Below are 19,269 nucleotides of genomic sequence, written 5' to 3'. Positions count from 1 at the left end.
GTACAATGATAAAAACGGGAAAAGCTTCCCATGACTAGACCACTCCCTCTCCTCCTCCCCCAAAAGGTGAGCGACGTGTTAACCTTTGGAAGTGGATCCTTCCGTGTCTATACGAACGAAATCTGTAAATTTCAGCTCGGGGTCGTTCGGTCCCTCAGGCGGCCTCCGTGCTGTCGCGTGCCAACACCGGGGGTGTCCGTGTCAGCAGCGTTTATTGGCATGGAGTGGGGGTCCCACGGGGTGCGACTGCGCGCCGCCAGGGAGCTGGCTCAGGACGTGGGGCTCTGAGTTGGGAGGAGGGGTGCGGTCCCTCAAGAGCTGGGGGGTCGGCCTTCGCGTGCAGGAATCTCCCGCGACCATCTGGAAGGCCGCGCTGTGTTCCGTAACGGGGGGCGCCCACCTTTGTTGAAGCAGTTCTGTGATGATGGGACTCTGCTGTCCAAGCATGAGCCTGGGGGCCAGGGGCTGTGTTTTGAAGGCTTCCTTGTGGGCATTTGCCTTTTCTGTTTCCAGCCATTGGGAGGACATCATCCCTCTGGCCGAGCAGGTGGGGCCTCTGAGGTCAGGCAACCAGAAGGCAGGAGAGCTAGGCCGTGGGCCTTGGGCTCGTCCTGTATCCCCTCTTCCCACAACATGTCCGCCCGGGCCTGCTGCGGGTGGGGGTCTGGGACACCCTCCCCGAAATTCGACAACGGGATCTCCTGCATTCCAGACCCGTGACCTGCATGCAGGCGGAAAGGAGCCTTCCTGCCTACCCACCCCTTCCCTTGGGAGGGGGCCGCGGGGCCCAGTGGAGCCCGGGACCCAGCATCGGCAGGGCTGAGCCATCGTGGGCCCCCCAGAAGCCAGGAGGGGGTCAGCCTGGGCTGGCCTGGCAGTGTGAGGAGGGCTTGCGATCAGCAGAGTCACCTCACTGAGGGGTTCTGGAACAGCCGTGCCCGTGTGCGGTCTTGCAGAGTGGGGACGTGAATCTGTCCCCTGCTCCCCACGGGCTACGCAGGGCCAAATGCCGGCATGTGTGCAGGAGCGGTGTGGGGGAAACGTGAGCGTTCCGGACAAGCGGGAGGCCCTGACTACTTACTGCTTACTCCGAAGTGTGCTGTGCTCACTTTATGGCCATTTTGAGAAGTTGGGCCCTGTCTTTTGCTTTTCCGAATAGCAACTGGCCCAAATCGAGACTGACCTGAAATCCCGAATAGCCTCCTACAACACTCTGAAGACAAACCTGGAGAACCTGGAGAAGAAATCCATGTGAGTCTGAGCTTCTGCACCGAGGGGCTGGGGTGGGGGCCGGACGGAGGCAGGAGTGTGCCTTTCAGGTCTCTGGGTAAACCAGGGTCTATGCTGGGTCAGAGAGAGAGAGAGAGAGAGAGCGTGAGCGCACCAGCGAGGCAGATGGGCAGACGCCGCAGCCCTCCTGCCTCTCTGGGAGTTGTGGACTGGGAGGGGGGCCTTGGTGCACGTGGTGAAAAGGCCCGAGCCAGGGTGATGGCACCCCCCTGCCTGAGCCCAGAGAGGAACACCATGCTGCCCCTCACCCGCTTCCCTCCCTCTCCCAACCTCCCCAGGTTACTGAGAACACCTGAGGGGCCCTAAGACCTTTCCCCTGGAGGAAACTTAGCAGAGGACCCTCTCTGCAAAGGCGGTGGGGGGACCTGACTAGCCGAGCCTGGCCCTTTGGGAGGGCCCCCAGGGTAGTGGGGGCTGCAGCCCAGAGCAGAGCATCTGCAGGGACTCTGGAGCCTCCTGCACTCAAATGACGGACCCCTCACAAGAGAGAGGGAGCAGACTGTGTGGCCAGTGGACACCAGTCACCAATCACCCAGATGGTGGTAGGTTTCTGGAGAAAAGCAGAAACCCAGTGTCATGCCGGCTGCAACTCTCTCGTAAGGGAGTAAGTGCCTTGTCCTGGGAGGCATGTCAGGAAAGGCCAGATGAGCTCCTGCTGTGGAGTCTGGAAGATGCTCCTGAGTCGGGCTAAGCCGGCAGGCAGGACCCTCCTAGGCTCCCCAGATTCTGGATCTGATTCTGTTGGCAGTTGTCTGAAGAGCCTCCAAAGAAGGGCAGTGCCCATGGGAGGTCAGAACCAGCCGCTCCTCTGAGCAGCTCACCATCCCATTCCCGCCTCTCCCTCTGGATGGTCCCTGGGCCAGGCGTCTTCTTGTGAAAGAAGCGTATGGTACATTAGCGGAGAATTTAAAAGCAAAAAGGGAGAGGTGCACTTCAACTAGAAATGGTCACCATTGGTTGCGTGACTTTGCATCAGAATTAAATGGGCATCCCCTGAGTTTCGCCTCATTCTTGGCCCTGCGAAGGCATGAGATGGGAGAAGGGGAGTGCGCCGATGGCAGAGAGCACCCTAAATGGTGACCTTGGCTTAGAGCCATCACGGCATTGACCATTTGCCTGCTGGGCCATCTACTCGTCGCATCATGGATTTGTGGACTCCTTGAGAATCGTTTGGGACTTGAGCAGACATCTGGCCCAGCCTTGTCATTCAGCTGATTCACCACCGCACTGATCTGTTGAGAGCACTTGGAGGGGGAGGGGGTGAAGCTGTTCTGCCGCCTTCGCCCATTCTTCTTCCGACAAATGTGTAGTAAGCACCTGCTATCCTCTCAGGCTTTATGCCAGCCCCTAAAGATAACAAAGCAGAAGAAAATGGGATTTCTGCCCTCAGGGAGCTCACAGTGACTCGCCCAACAAGTGTCTGCGGAAAATCAGCTCTGTGCTCGGAGTGCAGGCATCAGTGAGACAGAGCAGAGCTGATAGCAGAATGGGGGTGTGGTAGGGGGCACGTGCCCTGTGCCTTTGGAGAGGGTCCTAAGGGACTTAGCAGTGAAGGCTCGGGTGGGAGAGGTGAGGCTGGAGGTGGCATGTTACCTAAGACCTTGGCCTTGGCGGAGTGCTTGAAACCCATTGGCCAGGGAAGTGTTGGGTCCTAATATATTAGCCGACACGGTCAGGGTGCCCAGGCTACAGTCTCCATAGCCGTCCTTGGCCTACTTGCTGCTCCAGTACCCTTGAACCATGTGCTAAAAATACCATGATCTCGATGGAGACCGGGTTCTGCTGGGCATGAAGAAAGCAATGGCAGGTGATGTCCCCTGGCAGCTGGACCTGGGAGGTGTGAAAAGTGACACGGATCTCTCTCTGGGCCCGTCTCAGCTCAGTATAGCCCAAGTGTTGACACTGGTGTAACTCAAGCTGCCTGCCACCCACAGTCCCCTCCCAGCAGCCCCAGGGGCAGTGCGGGTGATGGTGGTGTTGGGTTCTGCCGCCCCTCGGGGGACTGGTGAGGGGGCCTCTGGCCCTGCCAGCCCCAGCAGCTCTGGCCACCCTCAGCTGGGGGACCAGGGGGCACACTCAGCCCAGGGACCTCTGAGCTTTCATGTTTCCTGCCTGCCCTCCTGACCCAGGGCCTGTGTGCTGAGGGTGTGCGGGGGTCCATGCGTCCCAGAAGCCCGGGCCCACGTGACCTCCCTCTGTCTTTCTGCTAATCGTGCCCCCTTTGTCCCACCCGAATTCAGGGGAAACCTCTTCACCCGGACACTAAGCGATATCGTGAGCAAAGAAGACTTCGTGTTGGGTTCTGAGTATCTCGTCACACTTCTGGTCATTGTCCCCAAGTAAGTGGCCTGGAAGGGGGGTACTGGGGGCCTCAGCCCATGTTGGTGATCCTGGAAGGAAACCGGCCCTGCCCAATGGAGAGAAAGAGGGGCCCTCCATGGCCAGGGCCCCAGCGGCAGGAATGGGAGCAGGGTGAGTGTCCACAGGTAAAGCAGTGAGCAGCTTCCGTGTGCCACAAGCCTTAGACAGGAGCCCATTTTGCTCACAATAAACCGGGGAGGGGGCGGGGGCACCTGTGACCCCCTTGTCCAGAAGCCAGAGAGGTCATTTGGCTTCTCCGAGGCCACACAGGGTCAGGACTGGAAAGCTTCCACACATATCTAGCTGAACCCTTCACCTGGGCCGTCTGTGGCGTCTGGCGCCCTTGGGAGGCTGGGTCCAGGACCAGGCTGGGGAGGGGGTCCCCAGTGCCCATGGCAGGACGTTGGGGGTGCTCGGGGCTCTCTGGCCCAGGCCTGCTGATCTCAGTCCCTTGGGAAAAGGGGTGTACAGTGTCTTAAACCCTCGAACACCCCTAGCCTTTCTGCAGAAATCACTGAATGATCCGTATTCTTGCAGACCAAGCTACGCACAATGGCAAAAAACCTATGAATCCCTCTCGGACATGGTGGTCCCTCGGTCAACTAAGTGAGTGAAACCCCACCTTGGCACCTAGGCACCAAGTATGCTCTGGGGGTACAGGGACCCTCAGCCGTCCCCGCTTGAGCTTATCAGAGTCCCTTAGCCTGGAGTTCTTTGCAGCCGTACCCCCAGCCACGTGCCAAACTCCCTGTATCCTTCAGAATGCCGCTTCCCTGCCCCCTCTTCCAGGAGGCCCCCTCTGGCTGTATGCTGGTAAAGATCCCCCTCACTGCGCTCTGCTCTGTGATGGCCACGGGGGTGGGGTGGGGTGGGGACAGTTGGACCAGCATCTGGCCTGCTGGAGTCAGAGCAGGAGTGGCCAGTGAGAGCTGGGAAAGTGGCAGGAGAAGAGATACAGGAATATATTCAAACCATGACGACCACACACGTGGGGAAACCAGCCCAGCAGGGGGCTGCCCGCAGCAGCAGGTGTGGGTGTCACCGTCCTGGGTGGAGCAGGACAGGCCAGTGGCTGAGAAGCACACCCAGCCTGAAGCCAGTTACTCAAGGCCTGGAAACAGACGGAACTAAACCATACGTGATCTGGGCACGTGCAGGTGCACAGGAGAATTGAGGGGGTGTTTCGGGGGATTGGAAACGCCAGACTCAGTGCAGTGGTGACCTCGGATCAGGGAGTGACATGCAGCTAGGGTGGGGCCTGGGGCTTCTGCCGCGTGAGCGTTGTGTTAAGTCTTAAGTCAGGCCCGCCTATATGTAGTATTTGTTATTCTTTATGCCTTTCTTTTAAAAAAAGATTTTATTTATTCATTTGAGACAGAGAGACAGAGAGAGCGCGTGCATGAGCAGGGGGAGAGGCAGAGAGGGAGAAGCAGACTCCCGCTGAGCCGGGTGCTGGAAGTGGGGCTCCATCCCAGGACCCAGAGATCATGACCTGAGCCCAAGGCAGACGCTTAACCAACAGCCACCCAGGGCCCGTCTCTATACCTTTTTGTATGTCTGAAGTAGTTTATAATTTAAAAAGATTTGGCAGTGAGTCTCGGCCGGCGGCGCCAGTTCACCTGCTTCTGGGTGCACAGCGTAGGGTGAGGGCAGCTCTGCCCGTGCCCCTCCACTCTGAGGCCCCCTCCGGTTGGGGTGGTTCTCCCGGGGTTACAGCTCACAGGAGACGGCGATCAGGAGCTACACTGAGGGGTGCAGGGAACAGGACAGCCATAGCCTGAGGTCATGAGGGGAGGCCAGAGGAGGAAGCCAGGGGCGTCCGCAGGGAGAGGAGGAGGGCAGACAGCCGGATGGAGGGGCTTGTCCTTGAGACCCGCCAGCTCGGCAGAGGCCACCAGTGCTCTGTGACTCTGGCTTTCTGTGGCCACGAGCTGGGGGACCCCTCCGGCTACCTCAGTAGGTGATTTGGCTGCTCAGACTGGAACCCCCGGCCCTGCATTGTAACGAGCCACCGGAGGGTCTGCAGAGGTGATTCTGGAAAAGTTTCTGGAGCCTGGGGTGGCCCAGAGACAGGAAAGGTGACCTGGCCAGCATGCCTGTGAGACCTGCCCGGGCTTGGCGAAGGGCTTCCCTCAGGTCTTGTGGCCGACAAGGCTGGCTCAAAGGAGCTGACCGCTGGCTGCTGTGACCCCTGTGTTTGGGACGGTGCCCACTGTGGCCCTGTGTTGCGTGCCTCGGAGGCTGGCTGATTGGAACATGGGGACACTGAACGTGAGGTGGACACGGTGGGACAGTTTCCACTGACTAGAGTCTGTCTGTCCTGCTTCGTTCCGAGCGTAGCGCGTCAGAGCCTGGGCAGGTCCCCCCCAACACGCACACACAGGTGACTGAGACCCAGGAAGAGCTCCATCGCTCAGCACGTCACACACTGGAGCCAAACCGGGGGTCTCTGCAGCTAGTCCCCTGCCCCTCCCTCCCCTCCAGGGTCTGCGTTTAGATCATCCAGAGGCCCCAGAGGCTTCAGCCCGGTGTGGGGGTGGAAGGAGCAGGAGTCAGGAAGTCCTAAGGGGCGTCTGGTTCCCTAACCTCAGCTGGTGGGGGTGGGGTGGGGGGGCCCTGCCTGCCCACAAGCCAGCCGCCCCTTGGCGGGAACCCACCTCCCCTGGGAGAGGGAACAGGCCGCTCCTGGCCCAGCTCTGACCTCAGCTGTGGTGAGGCGTCCAGTGACCAGATGCTTCTCTCCACCAGACTGATTGCTGAGGACAACGAGGGTGGCCTCTTCACGGTGACCCTGTTTCGAAAAGTGATCGAGGATTTCAAAACCAAAGCCAAAGAGAACAAGTAAGGGCTGGCCTCAGTGGGCTTCTCTGGGTTTGGGCTGTCTCCACTGGAGGGGTCTCTCTGCTCCGTCCGGAAGCTTCCTGGTGAAAGCCTTTCATTTGCTTGTTTTAAGGTTCACTGTCCGTGAATTTTACTATGATGAGAAAGAAATTAAAAGGGAAAGGGAAGAGATGAGCAGGTTGCTGTCTGATAAGAAGCAACAGTATGTGAGTAGACTACATGGGCAGGTGGGCGTCTTTCTAGAGCGTCCCCCTCCCTTGGGGGCACGCGGCCCGGGATGTGTGTCACCTGAGGCTGTCAGGGCGGGGCACCCAGGGGACACCTGAGCTGTGAGCTAGGGCTCTGGGCGCCGTCCCTGGGAGAGCTCCCGAGTCCTGACCCTGCCCCTCCAGGAAGGGACTCCGAGCTCCAATGTGCCCCTGAGAAACTGAGGCTCTGGGAGGTCATGGAGCGTTTCCCCCAAGAGGAGAACCCCCCCCACCTTCCTGTGCCCCGAGATCCAGGCAAGGCAGGCGGGGATCCAGGCAGGGGTCCCTGTGCCAAGCGCAGGCAGGCCTGTCCCCTTAGTCTCCTTGCTGGCCTCCTCAGTGTGGTTCTCATGCGTGATGGGACAGCCCCTGTCGTCAGCCCCTGGATTTATTCCCCCGATGCTTTCAGCAAAGAGTGGGGGCTTCTCCTTGAGGTTTCTGACGACAGCCTGGCAGAAACCTTCCTCGTGCAAGCGCTGCTGAGCTCATGGGGGAGCAAACCAGGCTTGGAGTTTGGGAATGTGACCGTGTCGCCTTGGGAAAGTCACTCAGCTGCTCTGTGTGAGGGGCTCATTCCACACGGGGCATCCTCCTGCTGTAGAGAGACCTAAGCTGGGTGGCTTCGGGGGTTCCCCCTGGCGGAATGTCTTTAGGGCCCCTCTCCCCCCGCCCGATCCCCACTGGGTGCTGTTCTCAGAAACTTCCAATTTGGCCTCCAGTGTAGGGACGAGGGAAGAAGGAGTAGAGTGTACTTCAGGTTCTGGAAGAAAGCTGTTGTGTAAACATGAAGCTGCCAGTACGGGCTTAGGCGAAGAGCAGGAAGTCCCTCCCGCGCGCCCCGTGTTGGCCCCCGGGCCTTCTCTGACTTCAGGCGGGTGGAATCGGCATGTCTGGCTTGACCTCTCTGGTCAGTGGCCTTTTCACAGGGACTCCAGACAAACCACCCCCTCGGAAGTAAGCAGCAGCATGGGGGTCCACAAACTGGGCTTCTCGAAGCCTCACTGGACGGGCCCATCCCCTTTGAGGACGAGACAGGAGCTCATCCTATAGTGGTGCCTGTGGCAGGCTTTAACCTGCCCCCAAGCAGACGCATATGTGAGTGGACGTGCGTGTGCACACCAAGTGAACGCACACTTTTCGGACCCCAGATCTGCCGGGCTGTGAGTTAGGGCTGTTCCTGTGAGGAGGTGCTGGGCCCCGAGGCCTCAGACCCCCCACACCCAGGCAGGGTAAGTGTTCACCTTCCCTTTTGGTCCTTGGCCTTAGCTCGCCCCAAACCCTGATCGCCCAGGAACGCCCGGTGTTCTCTCTCTAGCCTTGTCCCTGCTGGCTTGGGTCCCAGCCCTGGCCCCCCTACCCGGTGTCTCTGGGGGGGGTGAGACAGTGGCAGATTTGACCAACGTCAGGCGGGAGGCCCTGCCCACAGGACAGGTGGTCACATCGTGCCTTTGGCACCAGCCTCGGCGCTGGCACAGACCCCCTGAGGAGCAAGGTGACACACTGGAACTCGTCGCCTGCCGTCTGGGGCTCAGGTTGCCAGCTGGCGCTTCCTCGCAGGTGTAAGGCGGCAAGTGGAGGCCTTTGCACACCCAGGCTGCCCCAGGAGCCCTGCCAGGGTCTCGGTGGAGGGGAACTGGAGCTCCAGAGGAGACACGTGAACTCGGAAACATTTAGCTCCTTTCGAGGCTCCGGCTGTGGGCCACTGAGCAGGGGGCAGCCGGGGGCAGCCCTGCCCTGGCTTCCGAGGCAGCTCTTTCCCCTTTAGCTTGTTGGGGGTGACCCGCGCCGTCTTTGGTACTTGTCAGCCAGAGGGGACAGGCTAGGTCCTGGGGTTTTGGCTCCCTTGGAGAGCACATGGTGGGATTTTCCAGGGCTTTCTCCTTGTCTGCAGAGAAAAGAGGATAAAGGATGGTAGGTCCCAACAGCGTGCCTGGCTCATTTTCTGCATGTAGCCTCCATGAGTGCCATGGAGCCACCGTGGCTGGACAGGGCAGAGGGGCGCTCTGTGGTCCCGTCCTGGATGCCTGTGGAGGGGTGGTCCCGACCGAGGCCAGGCAGGGGTCTGGGAGCTTGCCCGGCTGCTGGCATTGGCTCTGTCCCTGAGGTAGGGGCCCCGAAGATTTGAGCCTCCCTCCCCCGCCGCCCCGTCCCATCTCTAGTCCACCTGGCCCGCAAGGCCAGAGGGCGGGCCGGCGTTCCCACGTGCTTTCCCAGCGATGCGGATTTTGTGTGTTTGTTGTGATGTGTGTTTGCTGAAAGATTAATAAATGATTTCTGTGCCTTTAGCAAACTTCCTGTGTTGCTCTTAAAAAGGGATCCTCCGCCTTCCCGGACCACAAGGTTAAGGTAACCCCGCTAGGTAACCCCGATAGGCCCACAGCGGGGCAGACGGACAGAGAGAGAGAGAGTGAGGGCGAGGGCGAGGTAAGCAGCACCCCGCAGCCCTGGGGCTCCCCCGCTCGCATGTCCCCGCTGGCAGGCATCTTCGGAGGAAAGGGCGCCGTGCGTTTTCTGTTCCCCAGTGTGGCTTGGGAGGGCTTCCATCGAGGAGCCCAGAACGCTGCCTGCCTCCTCGTGTGGAGGGCGTCTTTGGAGCTGCCCCCCGCCCCCTGGCGTGGTGGCCAGGGGTCCTCTGCCCTGCCTGGAGGTGGCGGCCGCTGGTGACGGGGTCAGGCCCTGCTGGCTGGTGGGGGTCAGGCAGCTCGGCTCTCCTCCCCTGGCTGCGATGGCTGGACCCACCCTTGACCTTTGTGGGCCGCGGAGGCATCAGTGGGGGCTCGGAGCCTTGGCTCCAGGCGCTCGGGTTCCCCTAAAGGACCGGCCACGCCAGCCTCGGTGACCGGGGTTGTGGCCTCGGAGGTGGGCTCTGTGGAGCTCCCAGAAGCGGCAGCTGGTGGCTGATGCCAGGACGGGGTTGTGGCAGGGGATGTGATGCGTTCCTCAGAGGTGGGCTCCCTGGTGGCCCGGTGTCGGGGGAAGCCCGTCCGCTGCTGCCCGGCCCCCCGCAGCCCGGTCTCTGGTGGCCCCACGCATGTGCCAGGTGGCAGCCCGCTGAGCTTGCCGGGCACCCGGTGCCCCGGGAACGTGGGCCAGGGTCGGCCGACTCGCTGCTTCTGCTGGCCGCCGGGCGTCTCTCCGCGCGAGGCTTCGCTCTGCTGGGACCCGTGTTGCCCTTGGCCTGGCGTCTGGCGCCGCTGCCCGCGGGCGTCACCGGCTGTCCTGTCTCCGCAGGGCCCGCTGCTGCGCTGGCTCAAAGTGAACTTCAGCGAAGCCTTCATTGCCTGGATCCACATCAAGGCGCTGAGGGTGTTTGTGGAGTCCGTGCTCAGGTGCGTGGAGGGGGCGCCCAGCCCGGGCTGTCCTGCCGGGGGCGGGGGGGCAGCCAGCTCGGGGGGCCGCTGGGGCTGCCACCTGTCCCATCCAGCACCACCACCACCTCCCGCCCTCTCCCCGTGCTGCTCCTGGCTCTTGGCGACATGCGTAGGATTTCCTGAGTCCCCGCAGTCCTATGCTCCGTGTCCGTTTCCTGCCGGCCCCGGGGCGGGGGTCGTGCCCCCTCTCCAGCAGGTTCTGTGCCGGTCTGCGCACCTGCCGGGGCCTGGCCACTCCTGGAAGACACGCCACACCGCCTCCGTCCTTGACTCTGAGGCCCAAGGCAACCCAAAAACTAAAACCTAAAGCAGAGGGAATGAAGGACGACAAAAATTTTGTCTTGTTTTTAACAAAAGTGAAGTGGGTTCGCTGTGGAGAATGAGGCAACCATAGAGCAGCGCAGTGAGTGAGAGTGACCTCTACCTCTGACACCGAGAGAGACCGCTGCTGGCTCAGGTGCGGGCGTGAACCGCTTTAGGAGTTTTTGCCCTTGTTTTGCTCTTTTTTCCCGAATTTACAGATAGGTCCATTTTTTTTACTTAATTTTTACAAAAATGGAATTATATAGGAAATATTTTTTGAGAGCTGGTTTGAAGGTTCTAGAAGGGGAGCGCAGCTGCTCATATACCCTTGACCGAAGAGCGGTCTTCCCCTACCGAGACGGTTGTCCCTTTGGACTGAGGGTGCGGCTTTGGGAGGGACACACGTGGAGCCGTGAGGGGGGACGGGGACACCTGCCTAGCCAGCCACATCAGCCAAATCAACCCTGGTGATCCGTGGGGTGACAGATGTCGCAGCCGGATTGCCCTCACATCCAGGAAATGTTTTCCGAAGCCTGCTTTTCTCCTGTGTTTTGAAGATGCCCCGTGTCATCAGCTCGGGGGGCAGATCTTGGTGGCACCGCACACGGCTGGCTGGACACCCTTTTTCCAGAAGCTCCCACCCCTGTTGCTTGGCCTCCCCTGGCCCTCCGAGCCTCTGGAGTGCTGTCCCCAGCCCCTTCCCCTGCCTGCCCAGCAGCCACCCACCCGGAGGCCTGTTCCCTGCTTCTCCTTTCCCTGACTGTGCTTCTTGCGTCTCCCGGTCCTGCCGCTCACTGGACACCAGCTTCTCTGCACATCTGGCTCCTCTTCCCTCCCAACACCTTCCTCTGGCTGCCTCGTCAATGCCAGTGGCCTCACGTCCTCCCTGTCCCCAGGCCCCAAACCTGAGGGCTCAGCTGCCTCTGCTCCTGCATCCTCGCTCCCTTCCCCCACTCCCAGGGCCCCCCAACGCCCCTGAGGGGTCACCCATCCTGCCTCTGCTTTCTCTCTTCCCTGCGTCTCTGGCCTCCCCCGCCCAGCTGTTGCCACGGGCTCGCACTTGGTTCTCTGCCGCTGGTTCATGCTCCACACGGCTGCGGCACGCGTTTGCCCAAACACAGTATGGTGGCTGCCAGGTGTGGTTTTGTCCAAACACAGATCAGCTCCTTGCCCGCCCGTCTCCGAGGCCTGGAATGGCCTGGATTGTGGCACTGGGTCGCAGGGTGTACCCAGGCTAACCCGCAGTGTTCCAGCCGTCTGTGGCCCCACACTGACCTGCCTCCAAAGTCAGTGGTTCTCAGGCCCCATAGTGCGGATGCCCGTTTGCTCGAGAAGCAGAGGTAGAGGTCTTCAGTATCTTAAGCTGGATCAAACGGTTTCCCCTAAAAGTATATGTAGAAGTAATTCTTTTTAAAAAAAGATTTTATTTACGCTGTCCCCGCCGGCGGGCCGCTGCGGGCGCCCCGCGTGGCGTGCCCCACCACGCGTCGGGACCGGGGTCCGGTGCGGAGAGCCCCTCGTCCTGGGAAATGGGGTGCAGCTGGAAAGGGGGCCGCCCCCTCGCCCGTCACGCAACGCACGTTCGTGGGGAACCTGGTGCTAAACCATTCGTAGACGACCTGCTTCTGGGTCGGGGTTTCGTACGTAGCAGAGCAGCTCCCTCGCTGCGATCTATTGAAAGTCAGCCCTCGACACAAGGGTTTGTAAAAAACAAAAAAAAACAAAACAAAACAAAAAGATTTTATTTATTTGACGGACAGCATAAGCAGGGGGGAGTGGCAGTCAGAGGCCGAGGGAGAAGCAGGCTCCTGAGCGGGGAGCCCAACACGGGGCTCAGTCCCAGGGTCCTGAGATCATGACCTGAATCAAAGGCAGACACTTAACAGTTAACACTTAGCTGTAGGAATGATCCTTTACGAGACTATCAGCGTAGAACTTTTTCTTACTGGATCTGTATTTTTCCTGAATACAGTTGTAATACATGAACGCTGTTAAAAAAAAAATTCAAGTTTAGAAATATATACTGTGGAGAAAGTTCCTCCCAGGCCCCCTGCCCAGAGATAATCACGGTTCGTGGTTTCAAGACTCTTCTCAGCCCCCAGAGGGGATCATTCGCCCTCGCTGTGCCGCAGCTTTTTCCACCTGCTTCCGGTTCTTACCCGTGTGTGTGGCGCTACCTGATCCTTTGAAATGGCTTTTCCATATTCTACTCTGTGGAGAGATCATAGTCCAAGAAAACAGATGTTGGAACCAAGTTTGTTAGAGCAAAGACGGTGGGGCTCACCTGCTGGCCTGTTCCTTCGACTCCCCACTTGGCACGCGGTGCTGTCTTCCTCCTCGCCCTCCACCTTTGTCACTCGGCCCAGAGCTGGACAAGGACTAGATGCTGACTGTTCGTGGACTCAGTAAAACCAAAGTGAAGTGGACCCAGCCCTCGCTGAGGAAGTGCTAGTTCCCCCTCAGGGTGGAGGGGACCGGGGCCCGCAGTCATCCGGGCTGAGAGCTGAGATGGGCCCAGCGGGCGGGAGGAGCCCGCCAGGGAGCTCGCTGGTCAGTCTGCCTCCTGGGAGGGGTGCCGGTGGGGAATGTTAGGGAACCCTAATGGTGGCTGTGCGGCTGCATTCATTTAGGGAGAGTCGTATAGAGGGAACATGAAAGGGCATGTTGGGGGAACCCCACCATTTAAGGGGTGGAGGCAGAAAAGCCCATGAGGAAGTCAGAGGCAGGAGGAGGGAGAGGAAGCATAAGGATTTACGTGTCCCTGCAAATGGGGCGTGACGCCATTGTTGGGACCAGCTAGAGTGGTGGCCGAAGGATGATTGGGTGACACAGGACACTGGATACTCTCTGGTTTGGAATGAGAGCCGTAGGGAGCCGAGGAAGTTTATTTTAAGCAGGGCAAGGTGGTGATGTTACAGGGAAGGGGGCAGCAGGTGAGAAGGGCTGACGCCCCTTGCAGCCGGGTGGGGGGGTGTGGGGTGGCTTTAGTGGTCTCGGTAGGGAGGGTACCGGTGAGGGCTCCCCACCAAGTGGCCTCAGTGATCAGGGAGGAGGGTCGTCTACTGAGCGATCCAGGAGGGAGCAGCGTGGGGGGCGGCCCTGAGCAGGAGCAGAGCAGACCCAGCTGTTCCTGGAAGGCACATTCTGAGCAGAACAGAAGGCCTTCCTTTAAACTGATCCGCCATGGGGTTCGCAGGGAAAGGACTGGAAGGGTCTGGCAAGAATGTGAAAAGCCCTGAAGTCAAGAGTGGGCTGAGAAAGGGGCCAAGGGCTCGGAGGCTTGGTGAGGGGAGCGAGGGGCATTCCGCCAGCATCCACGAAGCACTGGAGGGCCTGGAGGGCCTGTTGCTCTCCAGGACCCGGGACAGAACGGACCCGTGCCTTTGCCCTGCAGCAGCTCCCAGGCTGGGAAAGGCAGGAGAGCTCTTAGCACTGGGGTCCTCGTGAGGGAGGATGAACCATCTCCCAGAGCAGCGGGGCAGTGACGTAGTCCGACCAGGTCGGAGGATGAAGCGGGGGCGGCAGTGATGGCCAGCGGGGAGAGAGGACGGTCTCGGTGAAGTCCAGGGCGTGGAGCGGGTTTCTGAAGCGTACTGGCCGTTGGGGTAGGGAGTGTGAAGGGAAACTGCTCATTCAGGTAAGACAGCGGCGGCCCCTCTGCTCATTTGCCCCAAATGCCAGAGCTTTGGAGGGAAGTGGGAGCAGAGGAGGGACAAGGCCATCAGCTGGGCCAGCCAGCTTCCCCGGCACTTGCCTCCTGGAAAGACCTCGGCGGGGCTCTGAAACCGGGATTCAGCTCGCCCAGAGTCCGCCAAAGGCACAGGACTACGTAGGTCGTAGGCTTTACAGTGAAAGCAGCGCACTGGTGGTTACAAGCAGCCTCCTTCACGTGTCCCTCCTGCAGGTCCAGCCGACCTCGCTGTCAGCAGACACCACGCCACGAACGGCCAGAAATGGCTGGGGAGCGTGTTCTACTAGCGACATTCCTATCCAGAAAAATCCAAGTAGTCTCACCTCTGACCCTAGATATTTCATTCAGCTGAGTTTTATTTTCTTAAGCTATGTTGACCGAGGCCTTTTTTTTACTAGAACTTCCTCTATTTCTTGTCGGGAGTATTTGACCCACACTTGCTTCTGAGGTAACTTAACGCACGTCTTGTCTGTCTGGGAAGGTACGGACTTCCGGTGAATTTCCAGGCGGTGCTCCTCCAGCCTCACAAGAAGTCCTCCACCAAACGTTTACGGGAGGTGCTGAACTCCGTCTTCAGACATCTGGATCAAGTAGCGGCCGCGAGCATACTGGATGTAGGTAGAGAATCCAGAAAGCGCTGGCTTTCTGCACGGATGTCCGTCTCTCCACGGGGGAGGCACTTTGCAAAGATGGAAATTACCCTTTTGCTAAGATCTATGTTTCACAAATGTGCAAGGCTAACAGGGAAGAGGCCGTGTGTGTCTGTGTGTGTGTGTCAGAGCTAGAGCGCCGCCTCGAAACGGGAAGACGAGGCGGGACAGCAGAGTGCTGTCTGCATCTAGAGCGCCAACGCGCCGTCTTTTGCAGGCATCCGTGGAGATCCCGGGGCTGCAGCTCAGCACCCAGGACTACTTTCCCTACGTCTATTTCCGCATTGACCTCAGTCTCCTCGATTAGACCCGCGCGGCCCCAGCGCGCTTTCCTGTCTCCAGACTCCTACAGACACCTCTTTCCCTTCGCCGGAGGACCCTATGGAATTCACCTTTTAGAGAAATTGCTCACAAAAGTTAGTTACAGTTGTATTTATTTTTTTTAAGTTACAATAAAGAAATGCTCAGTCCTTTGAATGGTCTCTTATCTTCTAACATTACTGGAACTGCACTTTACAGAAACGGGGCCCGCCTCGGAGTCGGTCAGCGGCTGCCGTGTCGGGCCTTCAGGGCCACCTCGTGCGGCCGGAGGAAGGAAGCATGTCAGATCCCGAGCTGTGTCCTCGGCCGTATTTCCTAACGGTCACTGGAGACAGGCCGAAGACAAAATCCTGGGCACGAAGGGCAGTTCTCAGCTGACCGCTCACTGCTTTTCACCCTTCTTTCTACAAACTCGCTATACAGGTCACATCTCGCAGCTGGAACTTGGCCTCGCAGGACACATAAGAAATCAGTGTTGCGGCTGGCCTCCAGATGGTGTCCTCTGGGTCCCAGGTTTATAGGGAGGGAAGACATCAGGGTCTTCCCTTCGTTATGTTAATTTACTGGCTAAACATTGGACTCTGATTTTATGATGTGGACACTAATTTCATACATTTATTGGCATTGTCCAAAATATTATTTTATTTTTTAATGGAAAAAAGCCATTAATATTCAAACGAAAGAATCACATTAAAAAAACTTAATATGTAAGAAACAGCCTCCAAGAACATTCAAGCAGCAGTCAGAGGGAGGGAAAAATATGTCAACAGCCCATCAGTTTTCCTCAAAATATTACTTGACAGAATACAACCCAATTCACTGCCTACAACAATTCATAGAATTTTTCACTGTTCTCTTGAGATGCAAAGTTCACTGGTGCAGTGTTTTCACATGACCAATCAAGTGCTACTTCTTGGTTAAAAAGGCCACTGGTAGACTCATCTGATTGTGAAGAACGTTCCTTCACTGCTGGGGAACTCTCCCAAGGAAAGCGAACTGAAGTCTGTGCCAAGCCTCTCACAGCTCATCTCTTTCCAAATCGTCCAGCTCCACGTCACTGAGGTCGATGTCGTCTTCCACGGGAAGCTGGAAAACAAAAGCCAACGTGAGGCCCTGCAGGGACGGGGGGGGGGGGGGGGCAGAGGGAGGGGCTCGGAGCACCCAGGCTCACCACGGAGCGGTCATTTCTAGGGATGCCCCAGATCGGAGAGCCCGCTCCTCCCTCACCCAGCTCCTGCGTGAACACTGCCTATTATGTCAGCTGGAAAAGCCGAGAACTGAGGTGGAGCGTGAATTTAACAAATTCCCTCCTCAACCCCAACAGCCATTTAGCTGGTCCTTCAGAGGAGGAAGGTGCAGAAGTGAACTGGAGTAAACACTCATCCCAAAGCTGTAGCTGTTTCTCAGACACAGAGTAAATGAATTCCAGGCTAAATGCTCAGTTTCAGGGTGATAAGCAGGAAGCAAACCTCAGTCTCTATCAAGAAGATCCAGTGCCATGTGGCCTGAGAGGCTGCTCAGGGCAGGACATGTGTGACACCATGCCAAGGCTTCCTCGAGGTGGAAGGACTTGGCTTACCAATGGCAGAGAGGTACAGGGACAGGGACAGGGAGAGTTAGAAGCGGCTGGACAAGCAGCCCAACGACAAGTCCCACGGGCACATGGCCCCCTGGCGGGGGACTCACCTCGCCATCCTTGCCGTCCCAAGGCTCTCTGGCGCTGATGGGGGGGAAGGCCCCGCCGCCTACAGGTGCGGTAGAGCCCCGCCCGAAGGAGAGCTCCCTGCGGGGGAAGGACCAAAGCGAGTGCACATGCATGAACAACGCTTTCAGTACCTGTGCTGCCGAAGCGAGCGCTTCATGCTTTTAAAACGGCTACTTGCCTACTAGGTTCCTACAGAGGCATTTCTCACCTCTTGCTCCTGAATGGGGTTATCTTTGCAAGCAAGGACAGCAATGCGACCAGGCGTGACATCACTCAGGTCGTGGCATCAGGTAAAACCAGTTATCACCAATAATTAAGAAAAACTTATTTTGCTTAAATACAAATTAAGTACACAAAAGCTATCCCAGGTGGTGTAGAACATGGGCGCAATCCTGACAGTTCCAGACTAGACACCTCCTCTGTACTCAACAAACAACCTCCTCTGTACTCAACAAACAACAAAAAACCAGAAAAGAAAAACTAGTTGTAAAGAAGTACGAATAAACTCAAAGCTGGGGTTAGAACCGGTCATTGCCAGTCAGTGAGTCCAAGGGCTCAATCTTGTTACTTATCGCCCTCATGCATTTCCTAAGGTTCTTGACACTGGAATCAGCTGCTGACAAAGGATGACATTTTTCTAAGTAGCTGATCCCGGAACAACACGAGCTAAACTGTGCGAGTCCATTTACACAGATTTCTCACACTACAGTAACGTAAACTATTTTCTCTGATTTTCTTAATTGCGTCTTCTTCCGGGGTTTACTTCAGTGTAAGAATACGGTGCATAATACATAAAGCCTACAAGATACATGTTCATCAGGTCTTTACCCGGAGCTTAGTACCAGCTCTACAGGAGTGGAGAGAGACAAGGTCTGGGCTGACGAGGTTCACCGTTGTGAAAGACACAGTTATGAGGTGATGCATTCACCGAAACGGTGCGGCGCCCCTGCCTTCTATTTGGCTGGAAGTCAACTTTGGGATAAGGTGAAGAGCAGGGCAGACAGAGAGCTCCAAACTGTAGCTTTGGGAACCCCTTGTGCTGTTTGCCCACTGCTGAAGTCACTTCAGAAGTAAGCTCATTTCCACAGAATGACTTTCTAGAGCTAATGGCCAGAAACGGAAGCCATCCTACCCGAGGTCAGGGGCACAGAGCATGCTAGGGTGGGAATGGGTGAGAAAGGGCTCCTCCCAGCCCATGTGAGACTTTTATGAGAATCAGGAAGAGTTCAATGCCAACGGCATAAAACGGCAGGTGGCTATCGCTCTGTAGAATCCTTCCACAGGAAGAGAGCACAGCTCTTACAGGAGGACGACTTAGAACTCAAACATCTCATTCTACGGAAAGCCAGATGCCAAACAGTCCCATCTATTGCCTGGTCTGTGCAAACCCAGTTCCGAACCCACACCACCACAGAATGAAGCCGCGACCTAACAACAACTCGAGAGAGCAAGAAATTACCTGAGAAACTCATTAATGCCTTGCTCGCTGAAAGACCCTTTTAGAAGAGCAAATTTCATCTTGCGTGCATTGATGGCTGCCATGGCAGGGTACCCAAACCCTCCGATCCCCAACGCGTTTTCAAGTTCCGACTGGGCTCCAGCTTCAGTCCACAGCCACCTAGAAAGACAGGCGGGTTTTTAGGGTAAAGATCCCTTTCAAATTAGTTGAAATATAATTAGCAGGTATTAAAAAAATGATTACACTCCAACTATTTTATGGAATGAAAGGGATGTAGAAATAAAAAAGTTTACCAAAATACTGTATTCTAGACACACTCTTAACTCCAGGTCCTCTCTTAGAAGCCCTAAACTGTACCTCCAGAAGTCCCTCAAATCTACAAAATTTTCCTCCCAGCCCCTGAAATATCATCCACTAAACCTGGTAAATTTTCTGTCTGTGTTACCTGAACTCCTACTAATCACTGGGAGGATTACGCATGCTCTCTAAGAGTGTGACTTCTTTGTAAAAATTACGGGCATGTCATTATTCCAGACCTATGAACATGCTCGACTGTGTTTCTTTACTCAACTGCTACAGCGGTGAAGACTAAGGGGCACCAGAAGGTGCTTTTCTGTAGGGCCACGATCCTGGGAACTCGGCACCTGAGCAGGGCAGCAGGGGCAGGAGGCAGGCGGGACGGCAAGAGGTATTGAGGACGAGAAGCAAAAATGTCCAACAGGAAGCAGACACACTGTGCCTTAAAAATCTGCCTGTATCTGCCCCCTCACTCGGGAAAGGGTAAGAAAACAACCCTCTACTGCTGCCTTATCTAGCCCTCAAAGCTGTACCAGAGTGCAGTTAGGGGACTCGGTGTTTGCTTGCTAGCTGGGACCCCAACCACCATTTAAAATGACTGCTCTGAGAAAGAGGACACCGTGGCACAGATGAGTGTCTTTATATAAAGAGTCCTGATTGCTTTTCCTTCTAGATGATAATTGTTATTTACCCCTTAAATTAAAAAAAAAAAAAAAAAAAAAAAAAAAAAAA

At 57.1% G+C, this 19,269-nt stretch overlaps 2 protein-coding genes across 3 annotated transcripts in view; one reads left to right on the top strand and one right to left on the bottom strand.

Annotated features, from left to right (window-relative positions):
- The window catches only part of LOC111154195 (ATPase H+ transporting V1 subunit C2), a 52,221-nt gene extending 36,734 nt beyond the window's left edge, over positions 1–15,487 (top strand). The window contains exons 5-13 of one of the 2 annotated variants that reach the window (XM_022513645.1): positions 1,160–1,251; positions 3,531–3,629; positions 4,189–4,257; positions 6,400–6,492; positions 6,605–6,698; positions 9,027–9,164; positions 9,972–10,069; positions 14,587–14,719; positions 14,973–15,487. In XM_022513645.1, coding sequence (XP_022369353.1) covers positions 1,160–1,251; positions 3,531–3,629; positions 4,189–4,257; positions 6,400–6,492; positions 6,605–6,698; positions 9,027–9,164; positions 9,972–10,069; positions 14,587–14,719; positions 14,973–15,062 — 906 coding nt within the window. In that variant the 3' untranslated portion in view covers positions 15,063–15,487. The remainder of the gene's footprint in view (positions 1–1,159; positions 1,252–3,530; positions 3,630–4,188; positions 4,258–6,399; positions 6,493–6,604; positions 6,699–9,026; positions 9,165–9,971; positions 10,070–14,586; positions 14,720–14,972) is intronic. The other variant, XM_022513646.1, reaches the window with a different exon arrangement.
- A 174-nt stretch (positions 15,488–15,661) lies between these two features.
- Positions 15,662–19,269, bottom strand: part of LOC111154194 (protein disulfide isomerase family A member 6) — a 19,717-nt gene continuing 16,109 nt past the window's right edge. The window contains exons 11-13 of the mRNA XM_022513643.1: positions 18,241–18,399; positions 16,763–16,859; positions 15,662–16,162 (exon numbers count right to left, since the gene is read on the bottom strand). Coding sequence (XP_022369351.1) covers positions 16,094–16,162; positions 16,763–16,859; positions 18,241–18,399 — 325 coding nt within the window. The 3' untranslated portion in view covers positions 15,662–16,093. The remainder of the gene's footprint in view (positions 16,163–16,762; positions 16,860–18,240; positions 18,400–19,269) is intronic.

The sequence above is a fragment of the Enhydra lutris genome, unplaced genomic scaffold (assembly GCF_002288905.1).
Source record: "Enhydra lutris kenyoni isolate GAN:26980312 unplaced genomic scaffold, ASM228890v2 scaffoldscaffold35, whole genome shotgun sequence".
NCBI lineage: Eukaryota > Metazoa > Chordata > Mammalia > Carnivora > Mustelidae > Enhydra > Enhydra lutris.
The sequence above is the reverse complement of the archived record's forward strand: the minus strand, read 5'-3'. Positions and strand labels throughout refer to the sequence as shown.